The sequence below is a fragment of the Pan troglodytes genome, chromosome 10, assembly GCF_028858775.2.
Source record: "Pan troglodytes isolate AG18354 chromosome 10, NHGRI_mPanTro3-v2.0_pri, whole genome shotgun sequence".
Taxonomy (NCBI): domain Eukaryota; kingdom Metazoa; phylum Chordata; class Mammalia; order Primates; family Hominidae; genus Pan; species Pan troglodytes.
Window position 1 is genome coordinate 129872890 of NC_072408.2, and position 20160 is coordinate 129893049.

A 20160-nucleotide genomic window follows, 5' to 3' on the forward strand; every position below is an offset into this window, starting at 1 on the left:
AGTGCCTGTCACAGAAGCACCTCTCCCGGCAATACCTGGTTTCTTTCACCTTTCTTTTTTAACAGGAAAGCAGACGTGTGCACACATGCTTGCTCACCCAGAAGGTGCACAGGGAAAGGCTCTGGAAGCTCAGAGGAGCAGCAATGACTCCAGCTAGCCCTTAGAGGCCACAGTGTCTCTGCCTAGCTTGGAAGGATGCCCATCTGTCCAACAGGCTCTCACGAAGGGCCCTGAGAGTGCTGATGCTCATGATCTGCAAGGCGGGAGATGTTTCCATCCTGCCACAACCCTTATCAATGGAGCTTCTCAAAAGACACTGCATGTGTCGGCTAGATGGACGGGGCCTGGCTGCACAGCTGCAGGAAGGTCTGAGCGTCTAACAGGGAACTATATGATGCTTAACAGTTACATTCATTGGAGGCATAAGGATAGGTGTTCAAAAAAACCCTGAAGTGGCTGGGCATCATGGCTCACGCCTGTAATCCCAGCACTTTGGGAGGCCAAGGTGAGTGGATCACAAGGTCAGGAGACCGAGACTGTCCTGGCCAACATGGTGAAACCCTGTCTCTACTAAAAATACGAAAATTAGCTGGGTGTGGTGGTGCGTGCCTGTAATCCCAGCTACTCGGGAGGCTGAGGCATGAGAATCGCTTGAACCCAGGAGGTGGAGGTTGCAGTGAGCCGAGATCACGACGCTGCACTCCAGCCTGGCGACAGAGCAAGACTCCGTCTCAAAAACAAACAAACAAACAAACAAACAAACAAAAAAAAACCTGGAGTGACAGGTGTTTTGAGGAGCCCAGAGGTGATTCTATGCTCCAGAACAGCTTTGGGATCTCCTGGGGGCTGGAGGTCAGTCCTCCCGATCTTGACAGCTACCGGGAGGCCAGGTGGAGCTGAGGGGCTCCTGTGGTCTGGGTTCACCTTGGCTTGGGTGGGAATTGAGAAGCAGTAAGACAACAGCAGCACTGGCAGATCAGCCTGGTCCTTGAACAGGCTGAGCTATTTCCAGAGTGCTCAGAGATGGGGGGCTGATTTAAGCTGCTTCCTCTCTCTCCACTCTCTAGAAATAATTATCGGGTAAGTGGTTCAAGAGGGAATTGAGTGGTCCTTCTGAAGCAGCTCAGAGCAAACAGCCCCCCGGAGAGGCTGGGTTCACCTTCTGTTCTTTTCCCAGCCAAGGCTCCCACATAGGGGAGCCTGGACAAACCCTTGCAGCTTCCTCAAGCTCCTCCCAGAAGGCAGCTGGGGCTGCAGGCTCTGCTGCGAGCTCACAGCTACCTCCCCTGACCTGGGTGGAAGGTGGGAGCCCAATAGGCGAAGCCAGTGATGGGAGGTGGAGGCCCTGCTGAAGCCTCTCCCCCACACCAACGACTCAGTCTGATGCTGTAATTAAGGGGTTGTACAGCAAGAAGCTGGAGGAGGGCAAGCCCCACTGGGTCACAGGGACTGGAGGCACTGATATGCCCAGAGGAGCCAGAGCCAGGCTGACAGCAGGTTCATAATCAGTGTGGGAAGCCCGAAGACCCTCAGCCTGGAGGGAAGCTGCCGGGCTAGGCCATGCCAGGCACTGAGGGTGGACAGAAGGCCAGCAGGAGAGCTGGGATGGAACCTCTACATAGAAAGGACTGCAGCCAGGACTGCAGCAAGTGGGAGCAGTGGTCCCATCTGGGGTCAGCCAGAGGCAGCCAGGTCTTGTGTTCCAGGTTGATCAGGCACTGAGTAGGGAGACTGGAGGTGTCTCCTAAGCAAGAGTCTCTGGCTCATCAAAGGAGCCTGTCATCCTCAAACTCCTGTGTGTGTCTGTAAGTGAGCCACATGTCTGACACTGCTTTTTTGCAAGCAGTCAGGGTGGTGAGGAAAGCACGGAGCTGGGAGCTAGGAGACAGGCCCTGTGCTCCTTGGCAAGGCATTTAACATCTCTGGGCCTCATACGGCTTCCTGTCTGTAGAATGGGGTGTTATGGACTGAATGTCTCTGTCCCCCTAAAAGGCCTGACCCCCAGTGTGATGGTATTTGGAGATGGGGCCTTTGGGTGGTAATCAGGGCTAGATGAGATCATATGGGTGGGGCCCTCACAATGGGACTGGTGTCCTTAGAAGATAAGGAAGGGTGGAAGATGAGGGATTACTTAATGAGTACAGTGTATTTGAGTGATAGATACCCTACAAGCACCATTTTCCAATCTGTGCATGCAACAAAATTACAGTTGTATCCTATACATTTACACAAATAAAAAACAGAGGAGAAAAAGAAAAAGAGAAGACACCAGAGCCTGCTCACTCTCTGCCATGTTAGGAAACAGGGAGAAGGCGCCCATGTGCAAGCCAGGAAGAGGGCCCTCACCAGAAACCACACTTGCCAGGCCTTGATCTGGGACTTCCGGCCCCCAGAACTGTGAGGAAGTGTGTTCCTCTACGCCCCCAGTTTGTGGTATTTACTGATGGCAGCCCAGGCAAACTGAAACATAGGAAAACATAGGGATAACGTCTGGGCCAGGGAGATAATGGTGCTGAACGCAAGGGCAAGTGTTCGCGTTGTAGGCGGCGGGACACAGTGCCGGAAAGCAATCTGATGCCGCGCGCCCATGGTGTGCTCAGTGCGCCTGGCATCGTGCCTAGAGGCCAGGGGTCCAGCACAATTCACACTTACCAGGAAGTTCTGGGGCAGGCACTGCACTGTGAAGGCCACAACTCCACCTAACCCACATGTGGTGTCTGTGCGCTGGCGCGACCCACCCTCACCCCATGACCCACCCTTGCCCCACGACCCACCTGTATCATGTACAGCTGGGCGATGCGGTACTCCTCCACGGTCATTGGCAGAGGAATCCGATATTCCTTTATAATCATCTTGGAGTCCAAGCCTTCCCGTCGATGGGGAACTGCAAGTTGGGACTTCTAGGCAAGGTTCCTTAAATAACCATGACAAAATTCACCAAGGACCCCTGGGAGACAGAGAGGACAGAACAGAACAGTCACTTTCTGCAAAGGCTGGTGAATACCATAGCACAGAGGAAAGGCCCGGTCTACACCTGAGGCTGGAATTCTGGCCTCTGATCAGGCATGATCCAACGGTGCAACTTTGAGCAGGTTCTCTCCTTTCCAACCTTTATTTTTCTTGTTTGCTAACAGCTACCAAAAGGACAAGTGAGAGGCTATGTGTAAGCTCTCTGATCAACAAACAGCCACGGGGAAGTAAAGAATTGTCACTCCATTAGCAAGGGCCAGGGTAAGAACACCGTGCTCTTGTTTTACTCACAATCCTAACAAGGTACAGCATCTATTTCCCCGGTACTGACACAGTGAGTAATGATAGCTGGTCAGGGAAAGGCAGGCAGATCAAATAAAACTAAGCAGCACAGACATGAGACATTCACAAGTCAGCAGTCTGAGCCATGCCATTAGGGGCAGATGACATCACTACATCCCAAGGGGGAGACTCTGAGTGATTTAAAGTTTGGTTTCAGTTCAATCCAATAAGAAACATTTATTGGCATCTATTTTATTCCTTCCATTGGGCTATGTCTGGGAAGTAGATGAGACAAGATAAGCAGAGAGTGTGCTCATAGCCACCTCTATTTAAGAGACAAAGAATATATTTGATGAAGATTTGTCCCTAAGCAATCACATTTTTTTTTAAACTGGGCCGGGCACAGTGGCTCACACTTGTAATCCCAGCACTTTGGGAGGCCAAGGTAGGCAGATCACTTGAGGTTCGGCGTTCAAGACCAGACTGGCCAACATGGTGAAACCCCGTCTCTACTAAAAACACAAAAATTAGCTGCAGGTGGTGGCAGGAGCCTGTGGTCCCAACTACTTGGGAAGCTGAGGCAGGAGAATCGCTTGAACCCAGGAGGCGGAGGTTGCAGTGAGCTGAGATCGTGCCATTGCACTCCAGCCTGGGGGACAAGAGTGAAACTCCGTCTCAAAAAAAAAAAAAAAAAAAACTTAGTGCTTGGAAGAGGCGCATACTCAGTTATCCGGAAAATGAAATCACCCCTTAAAACCCAAGCCCGAGATGGCTGAAGCTTTGCCATAAATATCATTTGGTCACCTCCAAAGGTCACATGCTGTTAACATGAAGCCAAGTGAAGGTTTTCAGGATGGACGATAAATAAATTTTACATTTATTTATTGTTTAGAGACAAGGTCTCACTCTGCACCCAGGCTAGAGTGCAGTGGTGCAATCCCAGCTCACTGCAGCCTTGATCTCCTGGGCTCAAGCTATCCTTCTGCCTCAGCCTCCAGAGTAGCTGGGACTACAGATGCACGCCACCCACACCCGGCTAAGGGTAGTATTTTAGCAAGACTACTCCAAGGACAGCAGCCAGGGAGGATTCACAGTGACCATGGGCAGGACTCCTGCTAAGTGATAAAAGCAAGGGCCTGGCCAGTCAGGCAACTTCCCCAGGGCACGGCTCTCTATCGGGCATTGGAGTATCACCCAGGTGCTAAAGCATTACTGGGTAGCTAACAAGGTTGAGAAAAACATTTACCAGAACTCTCAGGAATACCAGTAGACAGGGTTAAAAGAAGTTCTTAAATAAGCCACTTAGGGAGAAAGACAGAGAGAGGAAAGGTCTGATAAAGGGGCTCCATCCCTTGTGCTAGCCTAAAACAGCGGCTCCCAGTTGTTTAGTTCACAGCAGGTAGGAACGTCAGCCCGAAGCCCATTCAAATTCTCACATCCATCCTGGCATTATGGGATGCCAAGGCAGGTGGACTGCTTGAGGTCAAGCAAGCTCAAGACCAGCCTGGGAAACATAGCAAGACCCTCCTCTCTATTAAAAAAGAACCCAATTCTCACATCCAGTTGCTTTAAATATAGTCCAAGTGAAGCTCTTTTTTAGCCGATTAGAGCCTAGATACTTTATATACCCCAGAAACTGCACCCAACATCTGCTGGCTGTAGATAAGATAACCCTGGATCCCAGACCCCAACTGCCCCTTGGAGGTCTCTGACCCAGACTCCCCACGGTGCTGCTGAGCAGCATCACCTGGACACAGAAATCCCCTCTAGCTCCCCTCTCTCTGGGAAGTTTCCTTGCCCTGTTCCCCTCCTTGGGGTGGCCCCAGGCCCTGCTATATCCATAAGGACTCTTGCTAGGAGGGGCTTCCCCTCTCCTGCGACCTGTCCACCAGCCTTTCTGATCCCTGATCAACCCCAAAGCTCCCCAGAGGCTGTGCTCAAGTGAAAAAAGACCATTGCTGACCTTCTTCAAGGTCAATGGGTCTAGCTAACAGCCCATGGGACCTGCAAGTTTAGGGCCTGAGGCCCTGTGGAGTTCTTCCCCATACTCCCAGACTCAGCTCCACCTAGGCCCACATGTCTATTCTCAAACCTGGCTGGAAGCTGAGGACACAGGAGAGAGAAGCAATGGCCCTACAGTGCCCAGGCTGCACCTTATCCTGTGAGGTGTGAAACAAGAGCTGGCTCGGCCAAAGTAGCAAGGGACCCAAGTCTGACACCTGGATGGACTTCCAGCTGGCTGGGAGGGTAGCACAGGCACCTGATCTGAGAAACTTACATACATAAAGGAGAGAGAGCTTTATGTTTGAGGGAAGTTGGAGGAAATTAGGGTTGGAGACAGGAAGGGAAAACTGAAGTTCAATGGGGGTTGTTTCTGAAGCTTCTTCACGTGGTTCTTCATTGAAGCCCCAGCATCGCCCAACTAGGAAGGCACAGCAGGTGCTTGGTGTGAAGCAGTACACCTGTGTGACGTGCAGCACCCACTCCGCCTCTGTGGGGCCTCAGGTGGGCTCCTTTACTGTGGGGCAAATGCAGTGACCCAGAGTGGGCAAGTCTCATTTAGTCATCTAAATAACATGGTCAGACACAGACTCTAAATGTTCTTCAGAAACCTTAGGAGTCTAAGCATTCTGCCCTTTGAGAGTCTTAACCCCTCCAGGGTACATGACCTGCCCTGCTCATCCCCACGCAAATCAGTCCTTTCTCAATCCTCTCAGATTCCAGGACCACCAGGCACTAGCAAGGTAGGACCCCCTGAGCCAGATTCATAATGTTCCTTAAATGTCTCCATCACCTCAAATAACAACCAGGGGTGAAATCTCGCATCCTGAGCCAGCACCCAGACACTGGCTTGGGTCTCTGATTTCAAAGGCTCTGCGAGCACATGTCTGGAACAGATACCTAATGATGTTCCCCCACGGACAAGCTGTCAGGTGAGCTGTTAATTGCACAGGTGCTGTCCACAGCTCCGCTGGGATATTTTTGCGTGCAGGCAGAGGGACAGAGACAGAGAGGGAACACACACCTGGAGGGCCCAGAGGCCCCTTGGAGGCTCCTGGCACCTGGGTGGAGCGGGGCAAAGCTTAGGACTGTGCAAGGGCAGCAGCCACATGGTGGAAGAGCATCAGAAAGTGCAAGTGCTCAGGATGCAATTCCATCAAGGCTGGCTTAGGGAAAAGCAACCGTGTTTCTGCCCGCAAGGAACTAAAGAGCTGTAGAGGTAAGTAAGTAGGTAGATACATGGATAGGAAGAAAGAAAAAACAAATAAATGGTTCTATATCTTACAGTTAAGTGCACGGGTGACTAATAGGAGAGAGGACTCAGAACTCTAAGAGTGACACAGAATTTGACGGGAGGTGACAGTTTGGAGCTCACTCTGGGATCTGACTGCAAAGCCTCACAATGCCTTTACCAGCTGTGTGACCTCCTGGAAAAGCCCCTGTACCTGCTGAGCCTCGGTCTCTCCATATATAAAATGGGGATAATACTATCTGACTTCTGGAGTTACCATGAGTGTCATGAAAACAAGATAAGTTGCTCAGTCCAGAGGGGTCTCAGGAAAGGCTTCATGGAAGGCGGAGCCAGGCTCTCTGAGATCCATGGGATTCTGCTCGGCAGAGCTGAGGGCGGGTGTGAGAAGGACTCAATCCAGTAAGAAGGAATAGCGTGAGCAAAGGTCCCAGGGCAGGAACGTGGGGCTCCATTGAGTGGCTTCCCACCATGTGCCCCTGGCATGGCCAGGCTGCATCTTGGGGAGATGAGGTGGGGCTCTCTGAAGCATGAGTTTAGGGGCTTAGACATCCTTAAAGTCATCTAAAAAATAATTACCTGGCCGGGCACGGTGGCTCACACCTATAATCCTAGCACTTTGGGAAACCAAGGCAGGAGGATTACCTGAGCCCAGGAGTTCAAGACCAGCCTGGGCAATACAGTGAGATCCTGTCTCTTCAAAAAATCATACACTTAAAAAAAATTAGCTGGGCAAGGCGGCAGACACCTGTAATCCAGACACTTGGGGAGGCTAAGGGCAGAGCTGAGGGTAGGTGTGAGAAGGACTCAATCCAGTAAGAAGGAACAGCGTGAGCAAAGGCCCCAGGGCAGGAACATGGGGCTCCATCGAGTGGCCTCCCACCATGCACCCCTGGCACGGCCGGGCTGCATCCTGGGGAGATGAGGTGAAAGGATGGCTTGAGCACAGGAGGTCAAGGCTGCAGTGAGCCATGTTTGCGCCACTGCACTCCAGCCTGAATCACAGAGCAAGGCCCTGTCTCAAAAATAAATAAATACATAAAATTCAAAAAAAAAGAAAAAATTATCTGATGTTGAAATCCAACTAACCAAAAAGATAAGTCAAAATGAGGTAATAAATGGAGAAATCCTGATGAACACAGCATTGATATTTTTGAAATCATGGCAATTATGTGATTGAACTGACTATCAAAACCTCAACACTGTACACAAATGATAATACAACTAAGACAAATTTGGAGAAGAACAAAGGTAGAAATATCGTTTCCTCAACTTCCATAGCATAGAAGTTGGTTCATTAAGTAGGTAGAAAAATTAGTGAGAGATGAACAGGCAGAGAATGGAGGATTTTTAGGGCAGTAAAAGTACTCTGTGGGATACTACAATGGCGGATGCATGTCCTCATACATTTGTCCAAACCCATAGAAAGTACAACATCAAGAGTGAGCCCTTGTGTAATCTACAGACTTAGGGCGATGCCATGTCACTGCAGGCTCATTCATTGTAACAAACAGGGCACATTGATGTGTGATGCTGAGAGTGGGGGAAGGGGCATATGGGAACTCCGTACTTGCCACTCAATTTTGCCGTGAATCTAAAACGGCTCTTAAAAAAAATAAAGTTTAGGTGGCTCACGCCTTAATCCCAGTACTTTGGGAGGCCAAGGTAGGCAGATCACTTGAGGTCAGGAGTTTGAGACCAGCCTGAGCAACGTGGTGAAACCCCATCTCTACAAAAAATACAAAAGTTAGCCAGGTGTGGTGGAGTGCCTGTAGTGCCAGCTACTTGGGAGGCTGAGGTGGGAGGATCCCTTGAGCCCGGGAGGTGGAGGTTGCAGTGAGCCAAGACCGTGCCACTGCACTCCAGCTTGGGCAACAGAGCGAGACCCTATCTCAAAAAATAAATAAAGTTTATTATTAAAAAAAAATTAATGACTTTAACCTTTTAAAAGTTTTTCTCTCAGAAAATAGATTAGAGGTCACCAGGGGCTGGGGTTGGAGGAAATGGGAGTAGTTGTTTAATAGTTACAGAGTTTCTATTTGGGTGATAAAAAAGCTTTGGAAGTGGTAGTGGTGATGGTTGCTCAACATTGTGAATATATTTACTGTGATGAAATAGTACACTTAAAAACTGTTAAAATAGCAAAGTTTATGTTATATATATACTTACCACAATTTAAAAAAATCAATAATATACCAAAACCATTTAATCGTATACTTTAAATGAGTATATGTATGGTATGTTATTATACTTCAATCAAGCTATTTTCAAAAGCTTTTCTCTCACCTTTAACCTTTTAGGACTATTATCACTTACAATAAAGAAATCTTTTTCCTCAGTTTAGCAACTCCCATTTCACTTGAGATACATGAAAATTGATACATTTGTCTGGTTAAATTCAAATAACATTAAATTTAATTTTTACCTTAAAAACTCATGTAGAACATGATACTTTATAGAACATGATACTTTTTTAAAAAAAGATCATGTAGAACATGATACTTTTTAAAAAAAGATTAAATTTAATTTTTACTTTAAAAATTCATGTAGAACATGATACTTTTTTAAAAAAAGATTATTACTACTCTGTACATGTCTGTTTGTATGAAGAGTGTGGAATAAACGTTGACTGAATGCTGGAGAGGGTCCATCAGATGGATGGACTTTGTGGGCAACTTTTACCTGCACTTTATTACCTGATGTTTCAGAAGGCAGCAGCTGTAGCATTTGAGTGGTGTGTGTGTAAACAGACAGAGAAGGGCTGGTAGTGTTGTGATTAAAACAAAATAATCAGCTAGACCTTCTGCCACCTGTTAGCTGTGACAGTGGGCAAATTGCTTAATCCTTTGATCTTTCATTTTGTCTTCTGGGGGTAAGAACCACCCCTGCCCAGCTGGGGTGTCTGTAGATTAAATGAGGTGATGCACATGAAGTGCTCAGCCCTGTTCCAACCAGTGTTCATCTAGCAAGAGTGAACAACAAGGTGGCACTGCTGTCCCTAGCAGGGTCTGGAAGGCGGGTCCCTGAGATACAGGGCCTGTGGGCTTCCTGGTAGGGCTGCCTACCCCCAGGTGCAGACAATAAACCTAGGCCTGAAGGAGGAGCAGCCCTGCTGTGGTGCTGGTTGGCCTTACAGCCAGGCACGGACCTACTGGGGTGAGATAGGGTCCTCCTCACTTTCTCCCTGGTTGAGCTGAGGCCAGGGAGCACGGCAGACCCTCCCGTATCAGAGCAGTGTGACTTGTGTGTCTGCCTCTCCCTGGAGCCCCCTTTGCCCAAAGCTGAACCCTCACTCAGACAATCTCATTACACCCAGTCCAGCTGCCTGGGTGCTAGCGAGACAGACACACATTTCATCTCGTCTCTGCCGGAGTCGTGACGGGTTAGACAGAATTATGTTTTACTGCTGTCTGCAGGGCATCTTTTGGGGCCTGGCACAGACAGAGAAAAAAAAACACATACAGGTCTCCAGAGGCCCTTCAGGGAGGAAGGCCAGGCAAGGGGTCTGGGTGGTCGCCCACATGCACAGCCCACATGGCTCTGCTCCAGGGATGACAGGGACCCTTCCCTGGGCTTCAAATGTGGCACCTGGGCCCTGGCCCTTAGAAAAGTCTTCAGGTTCCAGACCCTGGCATTCACGACCCTAGAAAGAACCCCCAGCCCCATGTTCACTGATGTCTTTGAGTAAACACCTGGCCAGACCATGTCAGAGTGGGGCCACTCAGGGAGGCCATGGAGCAAGAGACCAGCCGTGGGCAAGGCGTGAGGTGCAGGATGCATCCAGACTAGGGTTCCAGGCACAGGCAGACGACCAAGAAGAGCTGTGAGGGATGTCACCCAAAGAATCAAGGGCATGGCTTCCCACCAAGACACAGAGCACCAGCTGGGCCTCCCAGGCTGGAGCCCAAAGATCTTCCTGAACCTCCCAGGGAGTAGAGGAGAAAAGTGACACAGAAAGAGCTTCAGATTCATGAGGCAGGGGTGGCCAGGCTGGAGGCATGTGATGAAGACTTAAAGTGGATTACTGGGGTTTGGCCCAGGACGAGGCGAGGTGGACAGCTCCTTTAAGTGGAGGCCACGAGACACCCTGACTGGGAGGGGAAGCACGAGAATTGTGTTTACAGAACTTAATCTGTTTTTCCATGATTAGCAGGGGTCTGACGTCACAGATGGAATTTAGTGAGGCTGTGCAAAGTTAAGAGGGGATGGAATCCATCCAAACGCAGTTCAGCTGCATTCTGGTTATTAAGTCTGGAAGCTACTCCAAGCCAAGCCAGCGGGAGCCCCGGTTTTTGCAGCAGTGGGAAGCGAGGGAGCCAGCGGCAGGTCTGGGGGCCTGGGACTCAGGACTGTGGGTATCCATAACCTCCTTCTGCCTCCCTTGAGTCCCTCTCCTCTTGCTCTAAGAGAGCTTCCTTCTGCTCTCTGCTTCCCAAACCTACTGGTTCCCAATCAGGAGCTGAAGCAGGCAATGGTAAAAGTACTTCCTCTCCAGATGCAGCCAGACAAGGCTCCCCAGGCCTCCCCTAACCATCTATGTGTATCCAGGGACCCAAAGCTCTGGATGAATGGGAGGCAGCACAGAGGGATAAGGGGCTGTTCTTTGTCCAGCAACCATCCCCTTATGCCTGGGCTGGGGTTGCAGGAGTGTGTGGCTGCTCTGAAGGTGTGTGTTATGAGGTTAGCACTGATCAGCTGCCTCTCTGTGTCCTGGAGCTGAAAGCAGGAGAGGTCACAGACCCACAGAATCGTCCAATCCCTGCCCCAGAGTAGTTCCACCTTTATGTGTTAGACACTGGGCTTCCAGCAGAGATTTCTTTTGAAGAAAGGATTTCTGGGCTAAGAAACAAGCAGAGGACCCTGCTGCAGGCCAACCCTCCCCTTACAAATCAGGAGACTAAGGCTCAGGAAGCAGGCAGAGAGCTGGGTTGGGAACCAGGACCCTGACTCCCAGCTTCTCCCTCCACCCAGCCACAAACTCCCAGGCATTAGAGAAGAAAAGTGACACAGAAAGAGCTTCAGGTTCATGAGGCAGGGGTGGCCAGGCTGGAAGGGCAAGGACCAAGGAGACTTTGAGCAGGAGGACACAGCTCCTACCCCCACCCCCCACAGATTCCTTGACACCTTTAAGCAGGACCTGACTCCTTCCTCTAACGCTGGCCTGGGCAGTGAAGAGGGGGCCCCAGAGAGCTTTAAAGCCCTGGGCACTGCTGCAGTTACCCCAAATCCCACAGAAAGTCATAAATCTCACCATTGTACACCTGGAGTGCCAAGCTGGGGCAACTGCCAAGCCACTGCAGGAGTTGGTCACCAGATCCCACAGCACAGCGGCCACCTGGGGGCACCGTGGGGCTTGCAGTGCTCTGCAGCTCCAGGAGCAGGAGTGGGATGCTAGAGTTAAGTTATGAGGCATCGCTATGTAATGCCTCAACCCAAACAACAGACCCAGGGAAGCAGTGGTGCAGACCACAGAGCAGGCTCTGAGAGGGCGCATCCTGCTCAAGGACTGCGGCAAGGCAAGGGGGCCCTGTTTTTATGACTCCTCCTCCCTGGCTGTGGCTATCAGCATAGCAACCTCAGTTGGGTGGAAACGGGCACAAATGTGCATGTGAGGAAATAAGCTTGAAACTCAGAGCCTCCAAGATGATAAGCACGGCATGAAGGAGAATTATTTGGAACTCACCTCCTACCCTGGTCCTCTAGGGACCCTGCTGGTCACAGAGCTACTACCACCACCACACTGGCCTCCAGGGTTGGTGCTCCCCTAATTTAACACTGAGTATGGCTGAAATAAGACTGGGCCCTTAAACAAAATGCCACGGGAGGCTTAGATGTGACAACAGAAACAAGCCCAGAGGGGACCTTGGCCCCAGCAGTTAGGGTCTAAGCTGTGGCTACAAAATCGTAGGCTGGGGTTTGCTCAGGGGCTTTCCTTTCTCACTCCTGGTCACGTCCCTGAGGCCACCACCATTTCAGCAGCAGCACCCAGACCATCCTCCTACATAAGAAGTGCCAGGGCTTTTCAGGAGGCCATTGGCCTTAGAAATGGCCAGTCCTTTAGGGGTGAAAGGTCTCAGCTTCTGGGGCATGCAGAAGGGAGGGCCCCCTGAGATGCTTAGAGGCTGAGAGCCTGTTGGCAGAGAGCTGGCTGTGCTGCAGGCCCTGTCCCAAAGCAAAACTCAGCTCAATCAATTCTCCAGGGAAATCAGAGCTTTCCGGAACCATCCAAGACACCAGAGTTGATAAGAGGCACTGCTGAGATTTTCACCCGGGTTACTCCTGAACTGGTGATAAGCCCTTGTGATGACAGAGTAGATACATAATGAGAATACAAAGGCCCCTGAGTGCTTACTCCTCTGAGCCAGCCTTCAAAACTCTGACAGGACACTCCAGGAGGGCACAGCTCCTGCAGTCCTACTTCAGTGATTCAGTTCCTTCACTATTTCCCACTCCTGATTTTATACCTTCTCTCCATCTTGAGTCTTCGTTACTTTTTTATCATTAATTTTTTTGGAGATGGAGTCTCACTCTTTGCCCAGGCTAGATAGAACACAGTGGCATGATCTTAGCTCACTGCAGCCTCCAACTCCTGGGCTCAAGCGATCTTCCTGCCTCAGCCTCCTTAAGTAGCTGGGACCACAGGCATGTGTACCATGCCTGGCTCCAGTCTTCTTTGTTTCCTCAAATTCCCATCATCAAATGGACCAACCCATTGCACCAATCCACTAGCTGCTGTTGCAATGCATGGACGGCTCTGCTCCTACTGAAGGCCAACTCTCTGTCACTGGGGCCCATGCCCTCTTGTCATTCAGGGACCTTCTCCCGAAATGCTCCCCTCTCTTGTCTCCCTAATGGACCTCCTCATTCACCATCAGCGTTCAAACATGCAAGTTATAGCTCCCATATATCTGCAAAACCAAAACAAAACAACATGCCACAGCCCCCCTCAACTCTACCTCCTTGGCACCACCCTGCTTCTTTGATCCCCTTTATAGCAAATCCTCCTCAAGCTTAGCTATACTTGCTGTTTCCATTGTCTCACCTCCTGATCTCTTTCCAACCCACTTTGACCACCCCCACTCCACTGAAACCATATTGGTCAAGGTCACAAATGACCTCCATGTGGCTAAGTCGGCAGACAATTCTCATCAAATTCAGTCTTTCCTTAATTCCTGCATTTAACACAAATGGATTGAATGTTGGCTGCAGATGCCTCCCCATGGCTTGTGAGCAGGTGGGCACAATGCTGGGATTGAGTTTTTCCCTGGACAAGGTTCTCCTCTTTACTTGGCCAACATACCTCCCAATAAACTTCCACTTGGAGCCCACCATGTGCAAGATTCCAGCACTGAGGCTGTCAGCCAACTGACTCGGGTGCCTGTTAGTTATCAGCTGCAAATTATGAATTTTTGTTGCTCCAAAATAACAGCTGGTATTGTGCAGCCTGCAAGGAGCGCTGTGGGGCTAACCTCAAGTCCAGAGAGGCACAAACGCCATGCTGGAGTCTCAGTAGCCAGTGTCAGTAGCCAGTGTCCCTAGTCCTGTCTCCTTAAGCCCACCCTACTCATGGTACCAAAGGCGCACCAGCCCACCACTCTGAGCCCCCGTGACTCTTTCTGCAATAGCTATGGCTGAGTGGGGTACAGACCCAGCCGTCCCTGGGTGTCCCAGCGAGGGTGTCACAGCCCTTTAGCTCAGAGAAATTGCCCACAGCTCTCTGTGTCGCCTAAGACAGGGTTTCCCAAACTTGCCACATTACAACAGTCAACTCCTTAAAGACACAGATGCCAGAGCAGCTGAACAGTCAGACACTTAGTCCCCACCCCGACCCTGGCCCCTCATCCTTCATGCATCCTGTGAGGAGGAGGGTGTAGGAGAAAATACACAGTCTGCCCAGTCCTGCCTTTCCTGAAGGCATTCCCAGTGTGAATGGCCCCCTCCTGAAAATGGTGCCAGGGTCTCATCAGACCCCACATCCCAACAGCCCCCACCCTCTGGCAGGCACACCTGGCAACCAGACTCTTCTTCTTGCTCCTTGGTTTATAAATCTGGCCCATGGTTTTACACACTTGGGCCCTATTAATACATTGTAAGTGACTTAATCCTCACAACTCCCCCGAGTTAGATGTATTGTCCCCACTTATTTAAGTATTTTATTGTGATATAACTCACATGCCATGTAATTCACCACTTTAAAGTGGTTTTTAGTATACTCACAGAGTTGTGAAACCATCACCCCTATCTAATTCCAGAACATTTTCCTCACCCAAAAAGAAAGCCCATTTCTCATTAAGCTCATTAAGCAGTCACTTCCCGTTGCCCCAGCCCCTGGCACCCACTAAGCTGCTTTCTGTTTTGATGGATTTGCCTATTCTGGACATTTCCTATTGGTGGAGTCATACAATATGTGCTTTCTGTGTCTGGGCTTTTTCACTTGGCATCATGTTTTTGAGGTTCATGTTGTAGCATTGCGAGAACTTCATTGCTTTTTATGACTGAATAATATCGTGCTGCAAGGCTATTAGCCCCGTTTTTATAACTAAGGAGACCCAGGGCTTTGTGTCATTATGGTACCTTGCCCCTATTACTCAGTAAGTGATGGAGTCAAGTGTATCTTACTGTACAGCCAGGATAGTAAATAGCTTAAGAACTGAACCATCATCTTCTATACTTAAATCAATTTATATACATATGCACCCCTAGCATTGATAATAGCATTTTATGACTTACAAATTCTTTTAGCCTTTTTATTCTTGCTTCTTCAGAATGATCTCCCAAGGTGGAAAAGGTAACAATGCTCCCATTTTTGGAAGAAATGAAAGCCCCCAAAATTTAAGCGGTATATTCCAGGCTAAAGCTATGTATTGATGCGTGAACGGTGGCTGCACCTGACTCTGGATACAACACAAGCTAACAGAGCTGCTTTAATGCTTTTTAATAAAGATGCATGATTTAGAGAAACAATTTCTGGTTTTTTCTTTCAGAATATTTTGTAGGAAGTACAAACCTTCTGGCTGAGGGAAAGCCCCACTTAAACTTTATCAGAGTGGTTACTTGTTTTTATTCTAATGTTCTTAAATGATCTAGGAAATAAAGGTTGATATCTCTTTCAAAATACAGGCGTCTTGGTTCCAGCCCAAATCAGCTGCATTGCCAAGGGAAAGACCTGGGAATAAGAATTTTTAACAAGTCCCCTAGGTGGCTTAGATCAACAGAAACATTTGCCTAGAAGCCAAAGCTCCACAGTCTGGCAAATAAAGTCTTTAATATTGTCATCCCAATGCCAACCCCCTCTTTCAGTAAGAATTCTAGTCACTCTGAACTCCATGCACCTAACAAATGTTCATTAAGCACCTCTTAGGGTCCAGGTTCTATGATGGGTGCTAAGGATACAGGGGACCAAGACAGGCCTCAGGGAGCCTCCAGGCTCCAGGGGAGACAGGCATCACATGAGTTATCAAAACCTAATGAGAAAAAAAAGGGTGGGGGGAACCTGATGGGAAACACTATTTAGCCTCAAAAAGAGACAGAATTGGCCAGGTGCAATGGCTCACGCCTGTAATCCCAGCACTTTGGGAGGTTGAAGCAGGCAGATCATGAGGTCAGAAGATCGAGACCATCCTGGCCAACATGGTGAAACCCCGTATCTACTAAAAATACAAAAATTAGCCAGGCATTGTGGTGCACACTTGTAGTCCCAGCTACCCAAGAGGCTGAGGCAGGACAATCACTTGAACCTGGGAGGTGGAGGTTGCAGTGAGCCAAGATTGCACAACTGTACTCCAGCCTGGGCAACAGAGCGAGACTCCATCTCAAAAAAAAAAAAAAAAAAGAGACAGACAGACATCACATGAGTCATCAAAACCTAATGAGAAAAAAAGGGTGGGGGGAACCTGATGGGAAATATTATTCAGCCTCAAAAAGGAAGGACATTCTGACACATGCTACAACATGGATAAACTCTGAAGACATTAAGCAAAGTGAAATAAACCAGACACAAAAGGACAAATACTGCATGATTCCACTTACAGGAAGTCCCTAAAGTAGTCAAATTCATAGAGACAGAAAGTAGAATGGTGGGTGTTAGGGACTTGGGGAAAGGAGAATGGGTAGTTAGTGTTTAATGAGGACAGAGTTTTAGTTTGGGAAGATGAAAAAGTCCTGGAGATGGATGGTGGTTATGGTTATATAACAGTGTGAATGTCCTTAATGTCACAGAACTGTATGCTTAAAAATGGTCAACATGGGGCCAGGCACAGTGGCTCATGCATATAATCCCAGCATTTTGGGAGGCTGAGACAGGAGGATCACTGGAGACCAGGAGTTTGAGACCAGCCTGGGCAACATAGTGAGACCCCATTTCTACAAAAAATAATAAAACTAGCCCAGCATGGTGGCATGTACCTGTAGTCCCAGCTACTCAGAAGGCTGAGGCTGGAGGATCTCTTGAGCCCAGGAGTTTGAGGCTACACTGAGCTATGATTGTGCCACTGCACTCCAGCCTGGGTGACAGAGCAAGACCCTGTCTCTAAAACACACACACACACACACACACACACACACACACACCCCTCCTACAAAAGCTCTGACAGGAGCCACAGTGGAGAAGCCAGGTGCTGCCTGAGGGTTCCATAACCAGAGGGACCTGACAGCAGCTCCCAAGCGTGCTTGTCCAGGAGGGTTCCATGCCTAGGACGCCCTTCACCCTGCCTTGTCTCCTCCCAATCCTGTCTCTTGCCCGCAGAACTTTGTGCATCCCTCAACTCAGTTTACTTCCAGCTTCCAGGTCTGTGAGATCCCGTGTGCCCTGTCTGCCTGCTCGTGAGCCATAGCTCCTCCATCGCCACTCTCCAGCCACATGGCTGCTTGCTTTGCTAGGAAATCACTATGTTAGCTCTCCATTCCAGCTGCTGCCATGCCCAGGAAGCACCCATTCCCCAGGCCAGGGAACAGCTGCTCCCTCACTCCCTGGCATCAACCAGGTCTGGGCACAAATGCCATGCCCTCCCTGTCCCTTCTACAGTGTAGATTTCCTCTCCTGCCCAGTTCAGTCCCATTGCCACACTTTGCAATGATCTGATTTGTGTACTTGAAGACTGCCTCCCTCCATTCCAGCACAGGTGACAGGAGGGCAGGGAACTTGTCTGTCTTATTTGTTGCCATAATCCCAGTAGATAATCCTAGAATGGTGCCTGAACAAAAGAGAAAAAGATAACACCTTTCATTTGTCTCTCCATTCACAGCAGGTGCTAGGCAGCCAGGGCCTGGCACTTAGTAGGTACTCAAGAAGGGTAATTGGCAAATGTTCACAAAAAAACCCTCTGCAGGCAGATAACGCTGCCGCCAAGCAGCCAAAGTGCTAATTACAAACTGCTCTGTTAGCTGTTCCTTAGCGCAGCTAAGATTCTCCAAGAATAGTGCACGCTCCCTGCCATGTCCCTGTTTCTTGACAGCGTCTGTGACTCAGACTTTTCATGGAGCCAGACTTGCCCTCCTCAAGAGCATGTGCAGGGCATAAACGTCAAACAGGACAACTGGATGTTGCTGCCCATGGTGTGGGCTGGGGGTGGGGGTATCTGAAGTCATCTCAGCCCTTTCTGATGGGCAGGTTTGGGAGAGACAAGCTGGGCCCTGAATGAGACATGGCAATGCCAGGCAGCCCAAATGCCCTTAGTATAACTACCACCTCCTCTCAGACACACTCAGTGCAGCTCAGTTTATAAACACTCTGCTGCAACAATCTCGCTGGAAACTCAATGCTCAGAAGCAGTCAGGGCAAGATGGGAACACAAAAGCCCAGAGGGACTGAGTCATTTGACAAGGCCATACAGTGAGTCAGGGCAGAATGGTACCAGACTCTGTATCTCCTGGGCTGTGACCCAGGACTGATCTACTGTACTCTTAGGTGAGCAGGAAACCCAGGCATCTTAGGTCACCAATAACCAGGTAGAAATGCTTAACTCAGAAGGGAGCAAGCAGGCAGAGCCAGAGGACCTAGAGGACAACGAAAGGCCCAGCCAGTGTCCTTAGGGGATGTGGGGACAGGCACATTCACGTGTCTGTACAACTTCACCCAGGCCTTGCTCCATAGCATTGTGAGCGGTGTGGCCTTTACAGTCCAGCCTCCCAGGGCTGCCAGAAACACAACATGCCTGGAAAGTTTCCCAGGTAAGTGGCTCTTCTTTGCAGAGCTATTAGCTTCCCTTCATCATGCCATAAAATCCTCCAGCCGATGACAGATCTCATCCTTCTCCAGGGAGGGAAACAGGGAAGAAACGAAACACAAAGGAAAAAAACCACTGGTCAAATTTGGAAAGCCCCATGGGCACATAACTTGGGCAGAAAAGGCATCAGAGATAGCTGGGTTGCTGCATTCAGTTGCACAGGCTATGCACTGTCCAACTCCAAGCGATGCCATTCTCATGTACTACAATATGAATGACAGTCCCTTGAGTTAGGAAGTGCAGGGAAAGGACCTTGCATGATTTTGCGCAATGTCTTCAATATCCTCAAGGCCCACCCCTCGCTGACACCTTGTCCTAGGCCTCTCAGTTCTCAGGAACTTCTCATTGATACCCCTCTTGCAGGAGGAAATGACCAAGGTTGGGGAGGAGTCAAGGCAAAGGGTTTGGCATCTATTTCGTGAGCCACTTGACTGGCTGGGCTGAAATCAAGCACTAAGCCCAGGACTAGAGAGAAGTATTAGCCACCTTTTAAGGGCTGAATCCCACTTACGTAGACTTTGTTCTATTTCTCTCCTCTTTCTGGATCTCTAATTAGATAAATGTTAGACTTTCTCCACGTATGTGTCTTATTCTCTCTGCAGCTTCCTTTTCTTCCAGTATTGTATTCTGGATTTCTCCACGTTTGACTTAAAGTTCTGTTTTGTTGTTCAGATCTGCTTCATCATTCTTTAGAGCTTTTAATTCTCTGCACATATTCTCAACTTTGCCTTTTATTTATTTAAATGCACTGAACAGTTATTTTATTGGCTATGCTTAAATATTGCAGCATCTGAAGTCTCCAGAGTCTGTTTCTGCTGTAAATTGTTCGTGCTGGCTCTGGCTCTTAGTGCTTTATCTCCTCTTGTACTCAGTTATTTTTGACTAAGAACTGCTCACTTTCTGTGGAAGATATTTGTAGAAATTCTTTTGAGGCTTAGGATGAGGGTCTGTTTTTCCAGAGAGGGCTATATTTGCTCCAGCAAATGCCTGAGTTAACACCCATCTGCGATCACTCTAAATTCTCAGGTAGAGGTTAGTGGGAACCAGCAGGTCATGTAAGTTCATCTTTCTCGTTTTTCCATTCTATTCTTTTTTTTTTTTTTTTGAGACAGTCTCACTCTGTTGCCCATGCTGGAGTACCGTGGCGCCATCTCAGCTCATTGCAACCTCTGCCTCCTGGATTCAAGCAAGTCTCCTGCCTCAGCCTCCCGGGTAGTTGAGATTACAGGCGCATACCACCATGCCCGGTTAATTTTATTGTTTTTTTTGTTTTGTTTTGTTTTTTGTATTTTTAGTAGAGACCCGGTTTCACCATGTTGGCCAGGCTGATCTTGAACTCCTGACCTCAGATGATCTGCCTGCCTCGACCTCCCAAAGTGCTGGAATTACAGTGTGAGCCATGGTGCCTGGCCTAGTTTTTCCATTCTATTCTTA

The 20160-nt window shown here is 49.1% G+C and overlaps 1 protein-coding gene across 29 annotated transcripts in view; it reads right to left on the reverse strand.

Moving 5' to 3' along the window:
* The window catches only part of PITPNM2 (phosphatidylinositol transfer protein membrane associated 2), a 164563-nt gene that overhangs the window by 45517 nt on the left and 98886 nt on the right, over positions 1 to 20160 (reverse strand). For all 29 annotated transcript variants that reach the window (XR_010147815.1, XR_010147816.1, XR_010147818.1 and 26 more), the window contains one exon: positions 2775 to 2947. Coding sequence is in view for 24 of the 29 variants with exons in the window: in XM_054663753.2 (XP_054519728.2) it covers positions 2775 to 2852 (78 nt within the window). In the remaining 5 variants the exon portion in view is untranslated. The remainder of the gene's footprint in view (positions 1 to 2774; positions 2948 to 20160) is intronic.